Source organism: Gobio gobio, assembly GCF_949357685.1.
Source record: "Gobio gobio genome assembly, chromosome: 23".
Classification (NCBI taxonomy): Eukaryota; Metazoa; Chordata; class Actinopteri; order Cypriniformes; family Gobionidae; genus Gobio; species Gobio gobio.
The window spans coordinates 18,839,588-18,862,085 of NC_137119.1; the positions used below are offsets into that span (position 1 = coordinate 18,839,588).

General features: G+C 37.6%; 1 protein-coding gene across 1 annotated transcript in view; it reads right to left on the bottom strand.

The window, feature by feature from the left end:
* Window positions 1–22,498, bottom strand: part of pou6f2 (POU class 6 homeobox 2) — a 125,173-nt gene that overhangs the window by 31,683 nt on the left and 70,992 nt on the right. Inside the window, exon 5 of the mRNA XM_079805553.1 lies at window positions 21,623–22,047. Coding sequence (XP_079661679.1) covers window positions 21,623–22,047 — 425 coding nt within the window. The remainder of the gene's footprint in view (window positions 1–21,622; window positions 22,048–22,498) is intronic.

A 22,498-nucleotide genomic window follows, 5' to 3' on the forward strand; every position in this document is an offset into this window, starting at 1 on the left:
TAGTTTGCGGTGCTTATTTGATTGTTAGAGGAATGTTAAACATTGGATGTCAGACAATTTCCTTCAGTTAAACGAAGCAAAGACAGAAGTCTTAGTTTTTGGCCCCTCTGCTTCCACAGAGATGGTTGTCAGTAAATTAGGATCTTTATCTGGTAACCTTCATACACATGCTAGAAATGTAGGTGTCACTTTTGATTCTGCATTGACATTTGATAAATAAATCAATGCTGTGATCAGAAGTTGCTTCAATCCCCTCAAGAATATAGCCAAAATTAAGTCATATTTATCATCCATATTTGGAGTCTGTAATACATGCTTTCATCTCATCCAGCCTGGATTATTGTAATGTATTGTCTCACAGTCTTTACTGTCATGTCTAAAGCTTGTCCAAAATGCTGCTTCTAGACTTTTGACTGGAACAGAGAAAATAGAACATATTTCGCCAGTGCTAGTCTCTCTTCACTGGCTTCCAGTCAAATATCGTATCCAGTCTGAAGCATTATTGTTTGTTTATAAAGGCCTCCAAGGTTTGGCTCCTCCATATATTTCTGATCTTCTTTCATTTCATCATATATCCAGACACCTCTGTTCAACCAATAGCCTATGGTTGATTGTTCCCAGGACACGTCTTAAACTGAAAGGAGATCTTGCCTTTTTTAGTGGCTGCTCCACAGCTCTGGAATAGTCTGCATCAACAATAATTTTTGCATTGCATGTGATTATATTTTGTGTCCTAGTTTTAATATTAATTGCCTAACTTTGTACAGCACTTTGGCCAGCATCTGTTGTTTTTAAATGTGCTTTATAGGTAAATCTGACTGATTAATTGACTGACTGACTAACAATAAGTAGCTAACTATATTAAAGTATTTAAGGTGGAAACAAATGTATCACAGTTTCCACAAAAATATGAAGCAGCACAATTGCTTATTATTGTTTTCAACATTTATGATATTAAGAAAATGTTTATTGAGCAAATCAGCATATCAGAATCAGACTTGCCAAGTCTGCTTATTATAAGCGAACTTGGGCTTGTTTTTTTTTATAGTCGTTTATAGATTTAGGTAGTCATAGGTTGTGTTTTTTTGGGCTTATTTCCAGGATACAGTTGCGTATTTGGGCTTGTTAGTGGTTGACAGCCATGTGACTAAATGTATGGCTGCTTCATCATTATTTAATGATTCTCTGTCTGTCAGTGCCATAGCAGAGCTGCTCTGTCTGTTTAAATGAGCGTTGTGTTGTCAGAGGCACATAAACGCTTTTTTCCATTGAAAATGGTGCTGTTATTCATCTGAAGTAATTTGATTCAGCATGTCTTTTGAGGACAATTAAATCGCAATCACAATTTTAATCCAGCGCATTTAAATAAATATCCCCCTACAAAAAATGTTGTACATACTAGGGGAGAGCGGGGCACAAACCAAAGCTTTGACTTTCTCAGTTTGTGTAAATCCACTTGGGGTTCAGAGTATTTATTTTTTCCCACATTAATTTCACACATGTCTAGTACAGTTATGTTGTTTTGTTTCATTAATACAGTGTATACTTTTTTCTTGATTTACCCCAAAAGAATTGAAGTGAAATGTGACAACATGCCCCATATGTGGGGTACATTGTAACATGTGAGGGGCACATTGTAACATTGTAACAAAAAAATATCCAAGACAAACTCTAATATTTTGTCAATAAAATACAATTAACTTTTTACAATAAAATAATGGCATTTTTTAATAATTAAAAATATACACATTTTTGAGTTTGACAACACTGCAAAACACAGCATAGTTAAACACATAATAATAATGAATAATTTCTGAACATTGATTCTCAGTCATTATTCACCTTTTTTCCTCATGGTTTCTTAAAAGAATTCATAAAAGTATAGAATATAATAGAGTAGTTCTAATAGGGACTCATTGTAACACAGTGTTAAAACGTAAGTTCCCCATCTACGCAACTGGGATTTAAACCTGGCTTGTGTCTTCTGCTGATTAGATTAGCATTAAAGAACTAATACATAATAAACATTTAATAAACTGTTAAATCACAGATAAACGATTAAAATAATATCAGATTTGTCTTATTTTAAATAAACACAAAAAAACAGAGATGAAAAATTAAGAAGTAAGAAATTACTTTTGCTATGGTTAAATAAATGTTCAGTGTTATCTTCCAAAGATTTTTTAATTTTGGCATAATTTTTTCTCTAAATAATGTTGATATGGCAACTAGTAAATACACTAAGTTTCGTCATCCTGGCATGTGTGGAAAGTGTTAAACCATGTGTGTGTTACAACTAACCCCGCGTTAGGTTGTTGCACGCTTTCCCCTATATATGAATGTAAAAAAAAAATCAAATGCCTAACAGGGACTGTAATGATTTAAATTAATCAGTGAATAATTTTTAAGGGGTTACATGACAAATCTGAACTAAACATTGTCTAGGTTTGCACGGCTGTAAAGTCCTTTGTGTGAGCAACGTAAAAAAAACAGTGTTTTGTTGTGAAACATTGCTACTCATTAGAAAATGTAAGCAGAAGCTTGTTACTGCAGAAGCTAACTTGTTTTGAAACAGTTACGAGAAAGAAAGAAAGAAAGAAAGAAAGAAAGAAAGAAAGAAAAACCCCTCTCACACAGGTTTTGCGCCTCATGGCAAAGTGGGTGAGTAAATTTTAAACTCTATTAAGTTCTGCAAGGCCTGCAATGGCCGTTTGACCAGCGGGGTCATCTGGAGCAACAACCCATGTAATCTCCAGAACAAGGGAAAAAACAGCTTGCCGTTACCATGGCAAGGGACTTCTGGACATCAAAGTGAAGCAAGAATTCATTTTCCACCCGTTCCGTTCAGACTGCAAATTTAGACTTAATCGCTTTCTCTGCTAATACAATAGGAAGAGGCAGGCCTCAAGGGACAGACTCCTGCTAACACTACAAGTCAAAGAAGAGCTAAAACACCATCTCTAAAGATAAAAAAAAGCTTGTGTAGGATGTAGGATGTTTTTACAGAATGTAATTTTATTTAATAGATTTTTCTTTAAAAAAAATTTTTTAAACCTCACAAAATTTGTATTAGATTTATACTTAAAAGAAACAAATGCTTTAAAATGTCAAATTAGGTAAGAAAAGGTTTTTGCTTAAAGGGTTAGTTCACCCAAAAATGAAAATTCTGTTATTAATTACACACCTTCATGTCATTCCAAACCTGTAAGACCTTTGTTCATCTTCGGAACACAGATTTATGTTTTATGAAATCCATAGAAAGCAATATAATTAACATTTTCAATGCCCAGAAAGGTAGGAAAGACATCGTTAAAATGGTCCATGTGACTCCAGTGATTCAACCTTAATTTTATGAAGCGACAAGAATACTTTTTGTGTGAAAAAAGCAAACAAAAATAACAACTTTATGCAACAATTTTGACGACTCAAATGGTGAGTCGGCGACTGACATAGAACTAGGAAGCGATTCACTTGCGGTAACAACGCAAAATGCGTAGGACACTGACACAGACGAGAAGAAATTGTTGCATAAAGTCGTTATTTTTGTTTGTTTTTTTTGCGCACAAAAAGTATTCCTGTCGCTTCATAGAATTAAAGTTGAACCATTAACAATTGTTAACAACTATTTTAACAATGTATTTCCTACCTTTCTGGGCCTTGAACATGTTAATTACATTGCTGTCTATGGAGAGGTCAGTGAGCTCTCGGATTCCATTAAAAATATCTTAATTTGTGTTCCGAAGATGAACGAAGGTCTTACAAGTTTGGAACGACACAAGTTATTAATGATAGAATTTGAAACCATTTTGGGTGATCTGACCCTTTAATTCAAGATATAGTATCATATTATCTTACACAATTTAGCTTTTTAAGTCTATTTAAAAAAATATATTCAATATTATATATATATATATATATATATATATATATATATATATATATATATATATATATATATATATATATATATATATATATATATATATATATATATATATATATATATATACTGTATATGTTTTTTTTTTTGCCATGTGCAGATTTACTTTGTCAGTTAAATGGGACGAAAGACAATGGCACCAGTGTCTGGACAGATCTGACAAGGACTGTTATTAAACATCTGAAAAGCCGAAAGAAAATTGTTTTTGCATCATAGCAATTCCTAAGACGATCACACCTCTGTTGCACCCTTTTTTCTTTTCTCCCTCGGTCTCTCTGTCTCTCCGTTTTCCCATTATAGAGAGTGGACATAATCAGAAGTGACACATCTGAGCATGCTCACAGTCTCCCCAGCGTCACATCCAGACCTTATGCTACCTCCTTCAAAAAAAACCTCTTTCTCCCACGTTCCCCAGCCTGGAGCCTCCCCTCTGCCCGGGTACATCAAAACACCATTAGACTGTCCCAAACACCTCAGCTCCCCTGTTGGACCCCTGGAGCACATCACCTGCTGTCTCCTCTGGACTCTCCTCACACTACCAACGCTACTTACAGAGCCCTATTTCACCTGCCCATTGACAAATAAATAAATAGCCGAGAGAAAAACAGAAATATAGCGACTCGAGGGAAGAATAGGTGAGAGAGTAAAAAGCTAGAGGAAGAAAAACAGGAATGAAGAGACATGCAATGCTGAAAAGTTGAAGAAGCTAAGCTGGCAGTCTTGGGTCAGCCCTCCCATGATGCACTGCGCTGGCGGCATAAAGGGCCTCATCTTCTGACACACACAAGGACTGTTTAAAATGCTGCACTTCATCAGATAAAAAGCACAACTGTTGGGAAAAGAGGGGGCAAAAGGGGTCACGTTTAACGGGCCGGAATGCAAATGACAGAGGAACAAGGAAGGAAATTAATGACAAATGTACCTATAAAGGTGTGATGGACTGCCCAGTGCTGACCGTCAATCATGTGACTCATTAACTCAAGCATAATTAACTGCTTTTGGTGTCATTATATAAAATCCTGCTTCCATAACTGTGGCCCTTAAAATCCATACAGTAATTTTAAGCCATCAGTCATTCTTGCGCTATTTTTGCTGCAAAGAGGCTGGCCTGGGTAACCTCCAGAAGAGTTTAAATAAATGTACATTTTATTTATAAATTTACTTACAAATTCCATCTTTTATCATTTTTCCTATTGAAAAATTACCTGAATGTTTTAGGCCACATTTCCATGTGATTGATTAAAGAAAATGTTTGCTGAAAAACTTAAGTTCCAAGCAAAACTGCTGACTGCAGCGGTACACAGCACTGTTATTTCCATGTAAAAAAAAAACAAGAAAAAGGAAGATCCGAACAGTGCAGTAACTATGTAGGACCATCAGTTTTGAGAAAAGTTGATATTACATTTCCGATGGCCACCAGAGACAAGGTCTCTATCAGATTTCCTATGATGAAAAAATAATAAAACCATCAAATGCAAAATGATCAATGGTTGTTTGTCTTAAAATGACTGAAAGCAAAATATTGCATGTCTTAATCTAAGTGGAAACTATGGAACAGCATGTCTCTTTTTAAGGTAACTTTAACCATTTTAATTCATCATGTCAATTTCTCCTCTCCGGCATTTAAACAGAATGCCATCTCTTTTCACTTGCTGTTGTATGACATACAGATCCGCATTTGAATGACTTTAATATTGGCTTAATCAATGGCTGGTGATCTTTTGATGGCCTCTATTCAATAAAGTCCAGCGTCAGCTGTGTGAGTTTCATAACTAGAATAATGGTAAATGATTACTCCTCCGCATGGCGTCTCAGAGTGAGCCGAGCTAATGAAGAGAAATGGTTGGGTTTGGAGCTGGGGCTGCCAGCTGCCATTTGAGAACTCGAAGCACCGAGATTAATGGTGACTGAGCAGGGTTCTGTGGCTATGATGTGGTCAGGGGTCCGATCGATAATACACACACACACAAACTTGACCCACTCATCCATTTATACGCACACACACACATGCAAATGCACTCAACCAAAGCTTAACACAAACACTCATCCCTAAGTGGAATGATGAATTGACAACATTTGGACACAACATTGATCAGAAACTTCCCAGTGTTTCTTTGGGCAGTTTAAAAAGGACAGAAGAAACTTAAGTGCTGAAATATATTAAAAACGCGTTTTCTGCAACCACACCATTATCCTGTGTTAACATGTGGGTGATGCAGGGATACATATTGTAGGAGTAAAAAGAAGAGTTGTAGAAAAGAATAACAGAATGGGGCTCAGGACAGAAACTTGAGGAATACCCCAGGTATTTAAGAGAGGGAGAAAAAGAGAGACTGAAAAAAAAATCTGATTTTTTCAGCGCCATCTTATGACCAATTAATACGTATTTTACGAGTTGGCTAATTCATACGAATTTGTACGACCTCAATCATACAAATTTGTAAGTTTTGTCTAAACTCCATTGATGGGTAGGCTTAGGGGCGGGGTTTGAGGTAGGTCATTCGTATGAATTCATACGAATTTATGAATTTGGCAATTCATCAAATACGTACAATTTAGCAAAAAACTTGCGAATTCGAGTGAGGTCGTACAAATTCGTACGAATTAGCCACCTTGTAAAATATGTACGAATTTCCGTGAGATCGGGTTGGATTTTTTGCATATATTTTATCCAGATGGGTTTTTGAAAGTCTGGACAGCAAAAAAACAAACCCCACTAAAAATCTAGAGATGCAACCATACTACATTTCTTCAGCGATAGCCGATTATTCAGAATGATATCTGCCGATACTGATACAGATAGTTTGATTTTCTTAAGGGAAAATAATGCTGTAAACTATACAGGGAACCATCTCATTTGGTATGTTGCTATACTATTAGAGGTTAAAGGGTTAATTCACCTAAACATTTTAATTGTGTCATGAATTACTCACCCTCACGTTGTTCCAAACCCGTAAAGCATTTGTTCATCAGCAGAACACAATTTTTTTAAATGAAATTGGAGAGCTTTCGGTCCCTCCATTGACAGCCCATGTAACTACCACTTTCAAGCCACAGAAAGGTAGTAAAGATATCATTAAAGTAATAACTCCAGTTAATTAACCTCAATTTTATGAAGTGAAGTGAGTGCTTCACAAAAGAAAAAGTCTTGCTGGTGGTGCTCTCATGAACTTCATTTGTGTTCCGAAGATGAACGAAAGTCTCACAGATTTGGAACGACATGAGGGTGGGTAATAAATGACAGATTTTAATTTTTGAATTTTAACTAACCCTTTAACATTAACAACAGAGCTCAAACTATTATATTCAACTGCTTTTTCAGACATAATTACACTCAAATAAAAACAAAATGTTTGTATACAACTATTGCACACATGTAGCTTTCATAAACACTTGTCTTCCTGACAACTTTATTCAAACATACATACATAATTAACAGTAAATAAGCTCCTTTATAGTGTTTTTTTATAACTTACTAATGAACTGTGAACATTGGATAACTTTCCTGAGGTAAGTGCAACATTAAGTGACATTGTTCACAAGCTGTTTTACTGACATCTTTCCGTGGTTGAAACACTGATTGAGCGATTACATGAGACATGATGTATTTTGTCAAGTTGTACTGTATCTTTCAACCAACCTTTTGATGTTCATGCATGCTTTTTTGTGCAATAATTTGTATTAAAGTGGAAGAAAAGACACTTCCGCTTGAACTAATGCGCTACAACAATCTGCCACGTCACATTTAAGAGCGTCAAAACGCCATTTATTGTTTGAATTCTGTGATAAATTGGACAGAATTTGAAAGATGAGACATTTTTTCTTATCAGAAGTAACAAAGAACAACTCTTTTTGTGATTTTTGTTTGGGAGGTGCGCTACAAATAATGTTTGGTGTAGGGAAAAACAGCTGACCTGGCAATCTTGGCTTGAATAACGGGTGAAATAGAGAAATAAGTCGCTATGTATTTTAACTGTCAATGCGTTATTGCCACGTTAACTTTGACAGACCTAAATTCAACACAAAGATATCGATTATTGGCCGATACATCGGTGCATCCCAAATGAAATTAGATTTTTTTCAAATCTGATCCAAACCTAATTTTTAGGTGGTTTGAAATTTCCAATCAGTTTTTACAGACGCATCTCAAATCGGATTTCAAATTATCTTTCGCAACACCCTTAATGCGACACACAACGATAACAACAAAACCAGTGATGGAAATGGCAGAAGTATTCATATGGTAAACACTGCACCCCTTGCTGGACAGCGAAGCTGGTCATGACTACAGCATGGAACAAAGAACCCCTCCGTCGCAAAAGAAAAACTTCCTCCATTTTCCCTGCATCCGTTTTGAAAGCCTCGTCACTTACATGGGTACGCCTAAGTTGAAAGCATGTCTAAGTTACCAAAGCAACCCATGCAGATAGCTTGGTCATGTCTGGACCTTATTTGAACACATGCAATTAATAGTGCGGACAGTCTTCCTGAAGAGATCTGATTTGAGAAAAAAATCTGATTTGCCTGCAGTCTGAACTTAGACAAAGAGACAGTAAATTTCCATTAAGGGAAGTCAGTTTTAAAACTCTATTCCTGCTGGCTGTTCTGCTATTGTTTTGTATTTGTTTCGATTTCATTGATTTATTTTTATCTATAGATTGTTTTATGGATTGTGTTGTGTATTTGATTAAATTCTACTAGCTTAATACAATTGGTTAAACTTAATAACATGCAGAAAAGATATACATGCACATTTTAGATCCAAATGTCTACAGTTGGAAGTCATATAAAATATAATTCCGTACTAGACAGCCCAGTGCTGCCTTTTCTTTTTTCTTTTTTTTTGAAAATAATCCCTCATTTTGAGTAAATAAAAAGTTGCTTTGCTTTCAGCACCCAGATTTTCCTCACTGGCTGCATCACATGCTTTATAATTATTCATACCAAGCGCAGTGCTACTTTTGATGGGCAATAGTCTTATTTTCTGCTTCAGTCACCATTGCACATTTGTATTTTCATATGGTGGGAGTTTCGTTATGTAAGGCAATTTTCTGCCTTCTTAAGGAGGGCTGTCTATTGGGCTGCATTAATGAGTGAGTGACAGAGAGCGAGCGAGAGAGAGAGAGAGAGAGAGAGAGAGAGAGAGAGAGAGAGAGAGAAGGGGAAGGGGAAGAAAAAAAAAGAGAAGGGTGAGAAAAGAGACCGTAGAGGGCATGGCTGAAACAGGAAAAGAAAAGAAAATATGAGAACAGGATAGAGGTTATATATTTCCTTGCCATTTAAATTTTAACTTCCAGTTACACAGTTAACGTGAATAATTAACAAAATACTCCTAGTAAATAAAATAATCCTACAACCCTAATTACACTCTACAAGCAGCCTGTTATGCTAAACGTTACAAACATTATTAAATGTCAACATGAAACACTTTGAAAAGTGCTCTCTACAGATAAGTGGTTGGAGGGGACAAGCTGAAAACTGAGTGGTTTGTGAAGAGACACTACCAGTGCTGGAGAAAGTTAAAAAAGTAACTAAGGGGCATTCGTTACTTTTTATGGAAAGTAATGTGTTACGTTAATTTTGCGTTACTTTTTCTAACCTGGGCTGAGCTTGCTTGTTTGATTTTTTTAATAACCAAAAAAAAAATGTAAGGGCCATTTCACGCCAAGGGCCCTATCATACACCTGGCGCAATGCGATGGCAGGCACGATGCAAGTGTTTTTGCTAGTTTCAGCCTGACGAAGTTCAGATAATTTTCACATCCAGTACCACGTTATTTAAATAGCAAATGTCCATCTTTTTGCCCATGGACGTGCTGGTCAGACAATGAGGTGTGTTCAGGCGCATTATTGGCGTGTTGCTATTTTGAGGCAACTGAAAACGACTGCGTCACTGACCAACAAAAACCTGGTCTAAAGTCAATAGCGCAGTATTTTTTGTGCTATTTAAAGGGCACGTTAGTAATATGTGCCTATAGGCGGGTACACAACGCGCGTACACTCTGCTTATTACACACACAGGGACACGCAGCAGCACACAAACATTTTTAAATATTAAAAAATAAAGGATTCCCCTCTGGGGAAGTGTTCAGTCTTTCCGCTTGCAAATTCCGCCATGGTGCAAGCGCAACTGGCTTTAAAAGGGAATGGGAGATGAGACTTGGTTTATTGCACGTTACAAAACACACCCATGACTCATTAAGAGCAACAATCCTTTTGGACCATGAACGTTTTTTCCGTTGTTAAACTAGCAAAAGTGGATTCGGACATGCCCTACGTGCACCTGCGCCATGTGCATCAGACCATGCGCTTAGATCATTAAAATAGGGCCCAAAAAGTTTAATGAATAAGCCTCAGACTGAAGGAAATGCAAATTCACACCTGTACAGTAGAGGGCGCAGCTCAAACCAACCTTTCAGCAGTGCTACCATTCTGGGGTGTGTTTCTCAAAAGCATTGTTAGCCAACTAAGGTTGTAAGTTCTGTCGTTATCAGCATAATTTAACAAGAGGGTGTTTTAGGAAACCATAGTTACACAAACATTCGCAAACAGCATCGCAAATTATTGTGTTTGGAACGACAGCTCTCTACCTGTGATTAGCACACTTTCTTGTTTGCATTATATGTGGACTAAATAGATCCTTATCTTGAGCAAAATAAACAAGGTGACATTCTGTACAATCTACATCTTTATTTTTGAATATATACACATTTTCTTCAAGTCTTTTAGTTAGTCAAGCGATTTAAAGAGCTGTTTTTGAGAAGTGTGCATGTGCATATGTGCTCTAGTATGTAAGGAGGAGCCTATGATTGAATCTGGAAATAAAGCTAAATAACTGAGAAAAATTAGAATTAGTCCTCAGATCAGAGTCCTGCACGGGTGTGGGTACCTGCCGGTCTAAACACGGGTTTTGTATATATACAAAAGTATATATAGTATATATATAAATATATGCATGTATACTGTAGATGTGTTCCTAAAAAATATATGCATAGGCCTTATTTGTGGCCACGTGGCACGCGCGGTTCTGATTCTTCTGGGATGGCGCGCGCCACGTGGCCACAAATAAACTGATATGGATTTGAAATTATTTTATCAACTTGAAATACAGGCAAGGCATATTTTTGTAGATGTGTTCCTAAAAATAGGCCTATGCATATATTTTTGCACTGCAGTCGTCGAGATGGATCCTGAGGAGTTGAGGAAAAGATAGCCGCAAATGTGGAACTTCATCGCTGAGGAAGCACGCAGATAACTGTGGTAACAAACCAAGCACAAGCAGCTCTATCGAACAGTATTTTTGTTATGTTTCCTGAGTTTGGTCTTTTAATAACACTTAGTACATTAAAGTCTTAGTACATTAAGCCACGTTAAGCGTTTTCTTATAATGGTTTTCAATGGGAGGAAAACGCTTAACGTGTAATTATACGCGTTGCGTTCATATTCTGGGCTCATCTGATTATACGTTATAAGTATTATGTTTAATGAGTTTGGTCTCTTTAACAGTGTCTTAGTACATTAAGCCACGTTAAGCGTTTTAGAATGTCCCGGCTGAAGTTGTCCTTGTGTTTATGGTCGTGTAATAACTTCTGTATGCTGGCAATAAACATTTTTGTAAGTGTGTCTATAATGTGATATGCTACACTTATTTTATTGTGGGTGTGGGTCAGGTGTCGGTTCTATTTTAAGCGGGTCGGGTCGGGTGCAGATTTTATTTAGTGCTGTTGTCGGAAAACGGGTCGGATGCGGTTTTAAGCACTGCGGGTACGGGCGGGTGTGGGTTTACAAAATCGGACCCGTGTAGGACTCTGCCTCAGATATCGTGTCTGTAATTTATAACAAAAAATCTGGCATTAATTCAATATTAAATTAATTTATTAAAATACGTTATTACTCCACCACCTGCTTGACATTATTAACCAATGTGCAATACATGACAAATTAGGGACAATATGGTTTTGGGAATTAGTCATGACTAGTTGATTTCTTCAACCATGCATTGTACTATAGTTAAGCAGCGAGTTGCGTGGTTGTACAGGAAACACAGCCCTGGATCACAAAAGAATATGACACAGCAGAAGAAAGTTCAATTATTTTTTTTATAATTTACTTTTTTTTAAATAAAAAATTAATAAACAAATGTGATGTTTATCTAAAGTCATTTTTGCTTATTAGTGTGGTTGAATTGGGTAATCAAAGGTCAGCAGCAAAGACATTGGTTAATAAAGTGAGATTAAATACCTTAAGTATATTTGTGTTATTTAACATTTTTAATCATTGCCGGTTTGCATAATATTTTGAGTTTGTATTTAACTGTTTTTATTCATTTTAGGGATTAATGAATCTGTTTTTGTGCAATTGAGATGTATATGCTCACATGCAGTCTAGAACTACGATAACCATTCATGCTCACACACAGTTCACACAACGCCTCTGCACTTACTCCTGATTTCTCTCAACATGGGGACAGGACATTGTATAAAAAAAGAAAATAGGATTAATTTAGATTTAATGCTGGCTTAATTTTTCTTTTCTTTTTTTTTTTTCATGTTGAGAACAGGAAGCATCATGGCATCTACCAACTAAATTCCATCCAAAATACGGTTTGTGACACATTCACTTCCTTTACTACTGTTCAAAGATTTCAAAAGGAGTTAGCAAGGTTTTATTTTTCTTTTGAAAGTAATTAATACTTTTATTCAGCAAGGATGCATTATATTGATCAAAAGCGAGAGACATTTAAGTTATAATATTTTTTCTATTTCAAATGAATGCTGTTCTTTCAGGCTCTCTATTCATCAAAAGAATCCTGAAAAAAATATTAAGCAGAAGAACATCTCAGTTACGTATGTAACCCTCGTTCCCTGAAGGAGGGAACGTAATGTCTCCATTCCCTCCTTCAGGGAACGAGGGATCCATCCGTAACCGAGACGTTCCCTTTCAGTCGGTCACGTTCGCCATTACATCGTCGTCACAAACGTAACGTCGAACATGACCAACTGAAAGAGAACTGTTTTTAACATTGATAATAATAAGAAATGTTACTTGAGCACAAAATCAGCATATTAGATAGCATGTCAGCATTTTATAATGATTTCTGATATTAATAATTGTAACAATAATTGTAATTGTTTTTTTGATCGAATGAATAAAAAACATTGAAAAAATTTACCGACCGCAAACTTTTGAACGCTAGTGTATATTTGATCAGTTTCTGAAAAAAAGGTTGTTTCCTTTCAATAAAAGCCAGATAATTAATGTTCAGGGTCAAAATTCAAGGGCAGGGTTGTTTAAAAGCAGATCAGCGTATGGAGACAGGAAAAACTGTATGTTCTTAAGGGGGCACTGTGAGACAAAAACAGCATGTGTGTGTGTATACGTGTCTGTCCATGAGCATATGAGTGTTGGAAGGGTGCCTGACCTTGGCAGGGATGGGGTTTCAGGAGCGAGCTATAATGATGGCTGATTGCTGGGGAATGGTGGAGAATGGACAAAGATAGAGGGAGGTAGATGAGAGGAAAGGAGAAGAGAGGAGCAGAGAAATAGAAAGGATGGAGGAGAAGAGGCTGGCGTAATTGCAGCACTCGTGGGTCTGAGCCTCCCGTGGCACACATCAGTACATCAGGAGGGGTGTGTCTTAGAGCGACGGGCGAGTGGTAGAGAAAGTGGGGGTAAAAGATGGACAAGTAAGGGCGCAGTACAGTCTAGAGAGGTTGAGGAAAAGTATGAATGAGCGAAAGAGTGAGATAGAAAATGGGATAGGTGAGAGGGAAAGGGGAGAGCGATGAAAGTTAGGAACAGTAGAGCAAGATGGAGAGAGCAAGAGGAGACAGGGTGAGTCTGCCATACGTTGAGGCAATAAATTGGCGTTGGCTGAATACCGGGCAGTAGCCTGTAATTACTGCCGTAAGACTCTGTGTCGGGGGTCCGGGCTGACCCTTAAAGCCACTCTGTCTGAGAGAAGGGAGAAAGAGAGACAGCTAAAACCAAGGTGGTCTATAATATCTGGAGGAAATGGTCCGTTAGAACTGTCTCAATGGCAGTTCTTGAGGTTGTGCAGAACCTGGATGTATGTACACAATCAGAATTTTGGCATCTTTGCTCATGGGCACAGGCTCAATAACATTTGTCACTTATTTGACTAATCACTTCTGGTGCCAAAAGAAATTACATCATGGCAAGGCAACCCACAAAAAAGACAATAATAGGGATAATTCACCCCAAAAATGAAAATTTCAAACATTTTCAAGAATGTTGGTAACCTAATAGTTTGAGTGACCACTGACTTCCATTGTACTGTACGGGGAATAAAAATCCTGAGGCATTTCTCTTCCCTGAGAATACTACTGTGATGTTCCACAGAAGAAAGAGAGTCCTACGAGTTTGGAACAATTAAATGGTGACACAATTGTCATTTTTTGGTGAACTCTCCCTTTAAAAGATAATTATAAAAAATAAAAATATTTTTTTTTATCAGAATATGGCCAGTAATAAACAAATGTTTTGCATCAAAGTCTTTCTGTCTCTCTGTCTGCCCTGGAATCATGGAGGCAGACACAGTGGCAAGGTCAAAGACTGAACAGACAGCACATTGTACGATGACATGCTGGGAGAAAGGGAACATAAGAGAGTTAGTGAGAGAGAGAGAGAGAGAGAGAGAGAGAGAGAGAGAGAGAGAGAGAGAGAGATAGAGAGAGAGAGAGAGAGAGAGAGAGAGAGAGATAGAGAGAGAGAGACCACAAAAAAGGAGACAACGACTACTGCATTTTACTATGTTTGCAACCTATTAGAATCAAGAACAGGACTGATCAAAAGTGACAGTAAAAAAGGTATGTATAATGTTAAACAAAACATTCCTATTCTAAAAAATTATGTTCTTTGGAATGTTCTATTCATCAAAAAATCATAAAAATTTAAAATATAAAAAATGCATCAGAGTTTCTATAAAAATATTAAGCACACAACTGTTTTCAACACAGATAAGAAGAAATGTTTCTTGAGCACCAAATCAGCATTAGAATAATTTAGCTAAAAATGTAGCTTATCTCACAGGAATAAATAACAGTTTAGAATATATCACAACAGAAAACTATTGTTAATTAAAATTGATTACAGTTATTACTTTATTAGAGGTTTTTTTTACTGTATTTTTGATTAAATAAATACATACAAATATATGCATTTATATTTTTCCTAAAAAAAAAATTTGTATGAGGCCGGCTACATTTTTATTTCTTTACACACACACACACACACACACACACACACACACACACACACACACACACACACACACACACACACACACACACACACACACACACACACACACACACACACACACACACACACACACACACACACACACACACACACACACACACACACACGCGCTATCTTTGTGGGGACTCCCCATAGGAATAATGGTTTTTATACTGTGCAAACCGTATATTCTCTTCCCCTACACTGACCCTACCCCTGAACCTACCCATCACAAAAAACGTTCTGCATTTTTTTAATAAAAAAACAAACAAAACAATGTTTATTATGTTTTTAAGCCATTTGTTTTACGAGGACACATAACTCATAAACCATGTTTACGTAATACCCATACCTGTACACATAAAGACACACAAATCTTCACAACATGTGTGTGTCTACTGTATATGTGCCTACATCAGTGTGTGTGTGTGTGTGTGTGTGTGTGTGTGTGTGTATGGTCTGCTTCCCCCTCTCTCTCTCTCTCTCTCTCTCTCTCTCTCGCTCTCTGTGCCACAGATCAGTGTGTGCGTGTGGCTCAGGGCTGATGTAAGCCAGTGGAGTGGCAAATTACAGCAGACCTACAGCTGTAGGCTGACATTATGATTAATTTGATCAGTAATTTCTCCTGTTTTTCATTTTAATCGCTGTGACCATTCTGCTGTGGCAGGTCTCTCAGATCTAATTAAGATCAATTCCGGTGTAACCAGCTTGCCCACCGAGCCGCCCCCTCCTCCTCAAATCCCCGAGTCCCCTCAGCGTGGAGAAACCCCGTCGCTCCAATCAATCAGCACCTGCAAATCCAGCCACCCTGCTAATCAGCCAATTAACACACTTAGGCAAATTTCATAATCTCCACCGCCTGGTTGTCGTCACAAAAGCCCATCTCTACCTCCCCTGCTTTATTTTTTAATGCTGGCTCTCCGAAGGACAGTTTGCTGGGAGGTAGAAAGAATCACAGTTTTTCAAAAAAAGATAGAGAGATGAATAGGAGAGGTTTTAAACTCTCGGTTTACATCATTGTGTAATATTTTGGTAACGGTGTTGTGGAGTAGCTAAATACAATTGAAGTCAATGGGGTCCAAAACAACACTGTATGAAATCATTTGAATATGAGGCATGTTAAAAATATATTCTTTTGTTTTCCATAAATGAAAGTCATATATGTTTAGAACGACTTGAGGGTGTGTGAAAATTATGACAACATTTTCATTTTTAGGTAAACTAGCAATTTAAGCAAATTTTTCAGAATCTAAATTTTGTGTAAATAGAGCACTTTTTGGAAAGTGTATGACAAAACATTGCTACATTGTTATTTTTTTGTCATTGAATGTTTTTTTATGTTTATGCCCTAAACAGTTGTTTTTATAAGGTTTATAAAAAGACTCACTACTTTAAATGGATCATCATCCTATGTGAAATGCAAATTGAAAATGTAGTTAAAGGAACACGGCACTATTTTTGAAAATAGGCACATTTTCCAACTCCCCTAGAGTTAAACATTTGAGTCTTACCACTTTCAAATCCATTCAGCCGATCTCCAGGCCTGGCGGTAGCACTTTTAGCATAGATCATTGTATCGGATTAGACCATTAGCATCTCGCTAAAAAAAATGACCAAAGAGTTTCAATATTTTTCCTATTTAAAACTTGAATCTTCTGTAGTTATATCGTGTACTAAGGCCGACGGAAAATGAAAAGTTGCGCTTTTATAGGCCAATATGGCTAGCAACTATACTCTCATTCCTGCGTAATAATCGAGGAACTTTGCTGTCGTACCATGGATTTGAAAACGGTAAAACTCAACTGTCTAACTCTAGGGGAGTTGGAAAATGAGCCTATTTTCAAAAATAGCGGTGTTCCTTTAAATACTACTATTTATCTTTGATATAATGATAATGTACAGTACATTAATACGTTTAAATGATGAAGTTACCACAATTGAGATCCAAATATTGGATTTTTGGATCGCAATGATCAGGTTTCAATGAACTTTGCTATTTTTTGTTGGTGATTTATAGTGTAGCTTACTAACTACATTCAATAATTTATAATGCTAGTTGTCATTTCTTTATTTTAGATCAACCAAAGGGCATGTACGAATCTGCACTAAAAGCAGTGTATAAACACCACAGCCTACAACAAAGTCTTACTGAAAAATCATACATTTGAACGGTCTAAAGGAACTCAGGGTCAGAGACTTACAAAAGAACCCTGTCTGAAATTTTGACCAAATAAAGAAAAAGACGAGACAAGAAAAATGAGAGAGAGACAGAGGGAGAGAAAGTGCAGACGGTGAGCACTTAGATTCGTACACTGGACACACTGACTGTGGTATTATCAGAGTGGGATGCTAACACGCTGTCATGTTGTCAGTTCAGCAACAGAAGGCCTCTATCTGGGCCTTTAGGTGTCTTCAGATAATAGGAGACTTGTCAGCCCTCCCTTACCAAAATGATTTCACCTAAAGAGAGGAATGTGAAGCAAGAGAAACCTATAGGGTGGGGTGGTACCTGTGTGACCAGAAGGGATAATTATTACAGACCCTGGAAATACACATTCCCAAAATTCTAGGTGTTTGCTGTGGCTAACTGTGGATGTCCCTAAAGGCTAGTAACAGCACTCTGGTAAAGTATGCTGTAACTTTCTCAAGCAGACGCAGACATAAGCCCAATTACAGACTCCAGCCCCTCAGGAGACGCAGCCTGCAAACCCTGTCACACACACACAATCACATTGGTTAAGTGGTAATGTGGACCCCCATGAAGCGGGAACTTCAAACCCCTTCTGACTCCAGACACACACACACGCACACTTATCGCTCTGTTTTTCTCACTTCTCACACACAGTGAAGGGCTGGGTAATGACGCTGTCGTCTCTGGTGCCACTCTCTCTTTGGATTAACAAGAGGGTCACACATGACTCTTAGCAGTAAAATCTAATCATGGACCCCTGGGACAAAGAGACCAGAGAGTACGGCTCAAAAACCTGTAGTGAAGCTCTCTTAACATACCCCAGACAAAGGGTGTTCCTCAAGGCTTTGCTCCGGGTCCTCAAGCAGTTTTCTCTGTCAACACCCACAAGTATTTCACCTACTCACGCAACTCATATTTTATTATACTGGATTAATTGGATATGGCAATATTTTATATTTCATATGTAATAACTGACATGAAAGTGGCTAAGACTTAGCCTGACATTGTCACACTCAATTCTAGTCAGAATATGAGTCTGATACTGCTCTGTTGGGCTGTGATTATGAGGCGTGTTTCAACCGAATCAGCAACGGAGAGACACATAAAGTTAGTTGTCAAATGTCAACAGAACTCAACTGCACTGTTGCCAAGTCCGCGGTTTTCCCGCGGGCTGTTTTTCCATGTTCGATTATGTGATATTTAGACCCAGGAAAGCGAATTGCCAAAAAAACACATATTTTACAGGCCAAACGCCATTTTTTCCGGAGAACCCGCGGTTCCCCCGGAAAGCTATTGGGCTTGTTTTGGGCTAGTTTTGAGTAGCAATTGGGCGGGTTTTGTTGTGAAAATTGGCAACCCTGTCTCCACGCAAGCTGGAAGAAGTAGAAGAAGATGAGTATAAACGATATTTGCCGGTGTTGTGAAAAAGAATTTAAGGATACACAGAGTACTTACCAACACGATCATCATTTCTGAGAGAAATAGCAAAGGTGAATGCATATTTGAACAAGTTCTCCATTTAGGATAAGAACAAATTCAACCCAAGCGCTTTGGTGACGTGGATGCTTATGTTACTGTTTATCATCTTTCCATCTTTCAGACGAATACAATCGGAGTTATATACGAGAGATATCTATACATATGTTATAATGGAAGCCCAAAATCTGAAGCCCAAAAATGTGTATCCATCCATTATAAAAGTAACCCACAAATGGGGGGGGGGGGGGTTAATAAAGGCCTACTGAAGCAAATCCATGGATTTGTGTAAGAAAAATATACATATTTAACACTTTATAAAGTTAAATATCTAACTTCCGGTGGACCGCCTTCCGTATTCAACCTACGAAGAAAGTGTAATGCCTCTCGCAGTTCAAAATGTTTACGCTATGTTCTAGTGATACGTCACGCCAGTTACACTTTTTTCGTAAGTTGAATATGAAAGGCAGTCCAAAGGTCAATAAGTGATGGATATTTTACTTTATAACGTGTTAAATATGGATATTTTTCAGACACAAACCCATTGCTTTGCTTCAGAAAGCCTTTATTAACCCCCGGAGCCGCATTAAAAGAATTACTTTTATAATGGATGGATGCACTTTTTTGGGCTTCAAACTTTGGGCTGCCATTCACATTTTTTATATAACTCAGATTGTATTTGTCTGAAAGAAGAATGTCATATACACATAGTATGGCTTGAGGCTGAGTAAATTATGGGGTTATTTTCATTTTTGGGTGAACTATCCCTTTAAGCAACTAACTTCAGTTAGTTATAATAACTCCACTACAGGATAATTTATAGGCAACCAGTAATTATCGCAAAATAAATCATTTCTTGACCACCATGTCGGGGTTCATTTTTGCAATACTGACTAGATGCTTGTACATTATCTCTTAAAACAGATCAAATGTAAACACACCTTATACAACCACCTACTGTACAACCACAAATATAAATTAAAACCTGTGCACAGATGTGTAGATTAATATTTCCACTTAAGACAATGTACAAACATCTAGACTTGAGGATGTATCCAGCTACTGATGCTGGCAACATCATGCATCCAAGACAAGACCCACATTAAATCTATTCCACATCTGATACATCTGAATCACGTATAAGGGGCTTGATGATAACTTGACAGATCGAATTAGGTGTGCTTCAACTATAAATGAAGAAATATATGGCTGGCATTTCCAAAGGAATCCCTTGGAAACAACTAGTTCTGGGCTCTGGAGGCCATTAAGTGTGGGACCCCATAGGGCCCAGCTGGTGTGTATACAGCCCAGGCAGAGGGACAGAAGGTGAAATAAATGACTAAACTGATGGCAGCCATAAAAAGGGGGAAGGGGATGTGGGGTTGAGGTACAGCACAGAGCAATAAGGGCTGTGACGCTGATGAATGCGGGGAAGGACGGAGAGGCGACCCTGGCCTCTCTCAAACCAAAATGAAACCACTGGGACATGTAGGAAGGAGGGCATGCTATTAGTGATGGACTCAGACAGCCATATGAGAAGAGGAAGAGGAGGAACAGATGGACAGACAGACGGAAGGAGGAAGATATAAAAAGTTCATATCATACATGACACATATTTAGATTTGCACAAAGTTGCAGTTGTTTTTGCAGATTAGTTCCAATAAATGATCATTTTGAGGAAGTTTTGTGTTCTGAAATGAAAATGTCAGATCAAGGCAAATTTGATATGACATGACCCCTTTAAAAGACATTAGCTACAGTAACTGAAGCAACAGAGATTCATGTGTGCCATCTGTGGAGTTTGTTTAAATTTTATAAGCCTGCATGACAATAACAGATAACAAAATAAAATATCAACAAATTCATCTTAGCCAGTCATCACTGGCATATGGTGCTTTGAACTTCCCAATGCAAGATCTTATTTGCAAAATATAAAATATGTTGAAAACTAATCTGGTTCAATCGGCTGCATATACTATACATTTTCACAACATGTCAATAAGTGATTATCATAAAATTGTTTCAAATCAAGTTAGACCAAAAGCATCATTACTCATAATTCAATATTCCGCAGCTCTTCATTTCCAATAATAGTCTATTGCTGTCGCTAGCAAGATGGCTGGGATAAACTCTTAACAATAAACTTTCAATTTTCATTCTTTTTCAGGGACAGGCTTGGCAAACGGGCACCTCCTCCAGAAACAATATTTGTAATATCCAAGATTTCCCCAGACAGATTCAATCATTCAATTGAATTACTGCCCCATTCTCTAACATTCATCCTAGACCTCGTCTCACTCCAAAGCTCCATTCTTCCAGACATGTTGTGAATAATGTAGAAGAATGAGTTCTTTAAGTGAGGCGACATCATATTTAGGGGTCATTACATTGAGTCGATCGGTCTCTACTGCCCCTGTGCCATGCAGCGCTCCGGAGCTGCTCCCCATCACGAGTCAACTTCTATTATAGCTTTAAATAACTTCACTTTTAGTGTGTAAACAAGAGTTGAACTGGGTGAGAAGCAATACAAGGAAGGCTGCTGGCTACGGCTGTCTGGAAATGTGAGGCATTTATTTTGATATCATATTGTTTCATTTTTCTGGACAAAAATAATTCTGGACTGTTGTAATATGAATGCAGGAAACTGCAGTTATTATTCTAAAGGGGAAGTGTACAGTAAATTTTACTCCTTACTTTAATGGTATAACTAAATAAATAAAATGAAAAAAGTTTAATTTTCTTTTTCAATCTTACCTGTAGTGGTAGAGGAGGCGTGACAGGTGATGGCAAGCTGCGAGCTGGTGATTGGTTTTGCCTGTGAGGGGGCGGAGACTGGGGAGGCTGAGCTGAGCTGTGATTAGAGGTGGTACAGGTGGAGGCGGAGCCTGGAGAAGGTCCAGACACTTGCGATTGGATCGGAGGAGTGAGCTGATGATGGCTGGGTTGCTGGAGATGCGTTGGGCCGCAGAGATGTTGGTGCTGCTCCCGTTCTCGTTCTCGCTCTCGCTCTCGCTCTCGCTCTCGCTCTCGTTGTTGTTGGTCTCTTTCACGCTGCTCTCGTTCTCGCTGTTGTTGTTGTTGCTGCTGCTGTTGATGATGATGATGCTGTTGTTGCTGGTGATGTTGTAGCTGTTGGAGCTGTTGGAGATGCTGGAGCTGAGAGTTTAGGGATGAGGTAGCTGTGATGAAAGAGGAGAAAGATGTTGAGTATTTATAAATAACAAATATATATATTTAAAAACATTTTAAGCCAATTTAAGTTGAATTCAACAAGGCAAATAAGCAATGTATTTATTTAATTGTAACTATTATTTTTTAGATATGTGTTTACACAATACAATATTTCGAGGACAATACCATTTTGATTATTACCAGTGAAAACTAGCTAAAACACAGCATTATCTTAATAAGTAGTAGTTTACTGCTACTAAGTTTTTTCTAATTTTAGAAAAAAAATCTTGAATGATTTTTAAAAATGTTGTTAGATGTGTGTATAAAACAATAAAACCAACAATAAAAATACGCCACTACTGTACTGGGAAAGAGCCTGCCCAAAAGGCTGTGACTGTTTAGCGCAACTCAAACTTACAACCCTGAAGTATACCAGATCCTGTGGTTGAATCCGCATCC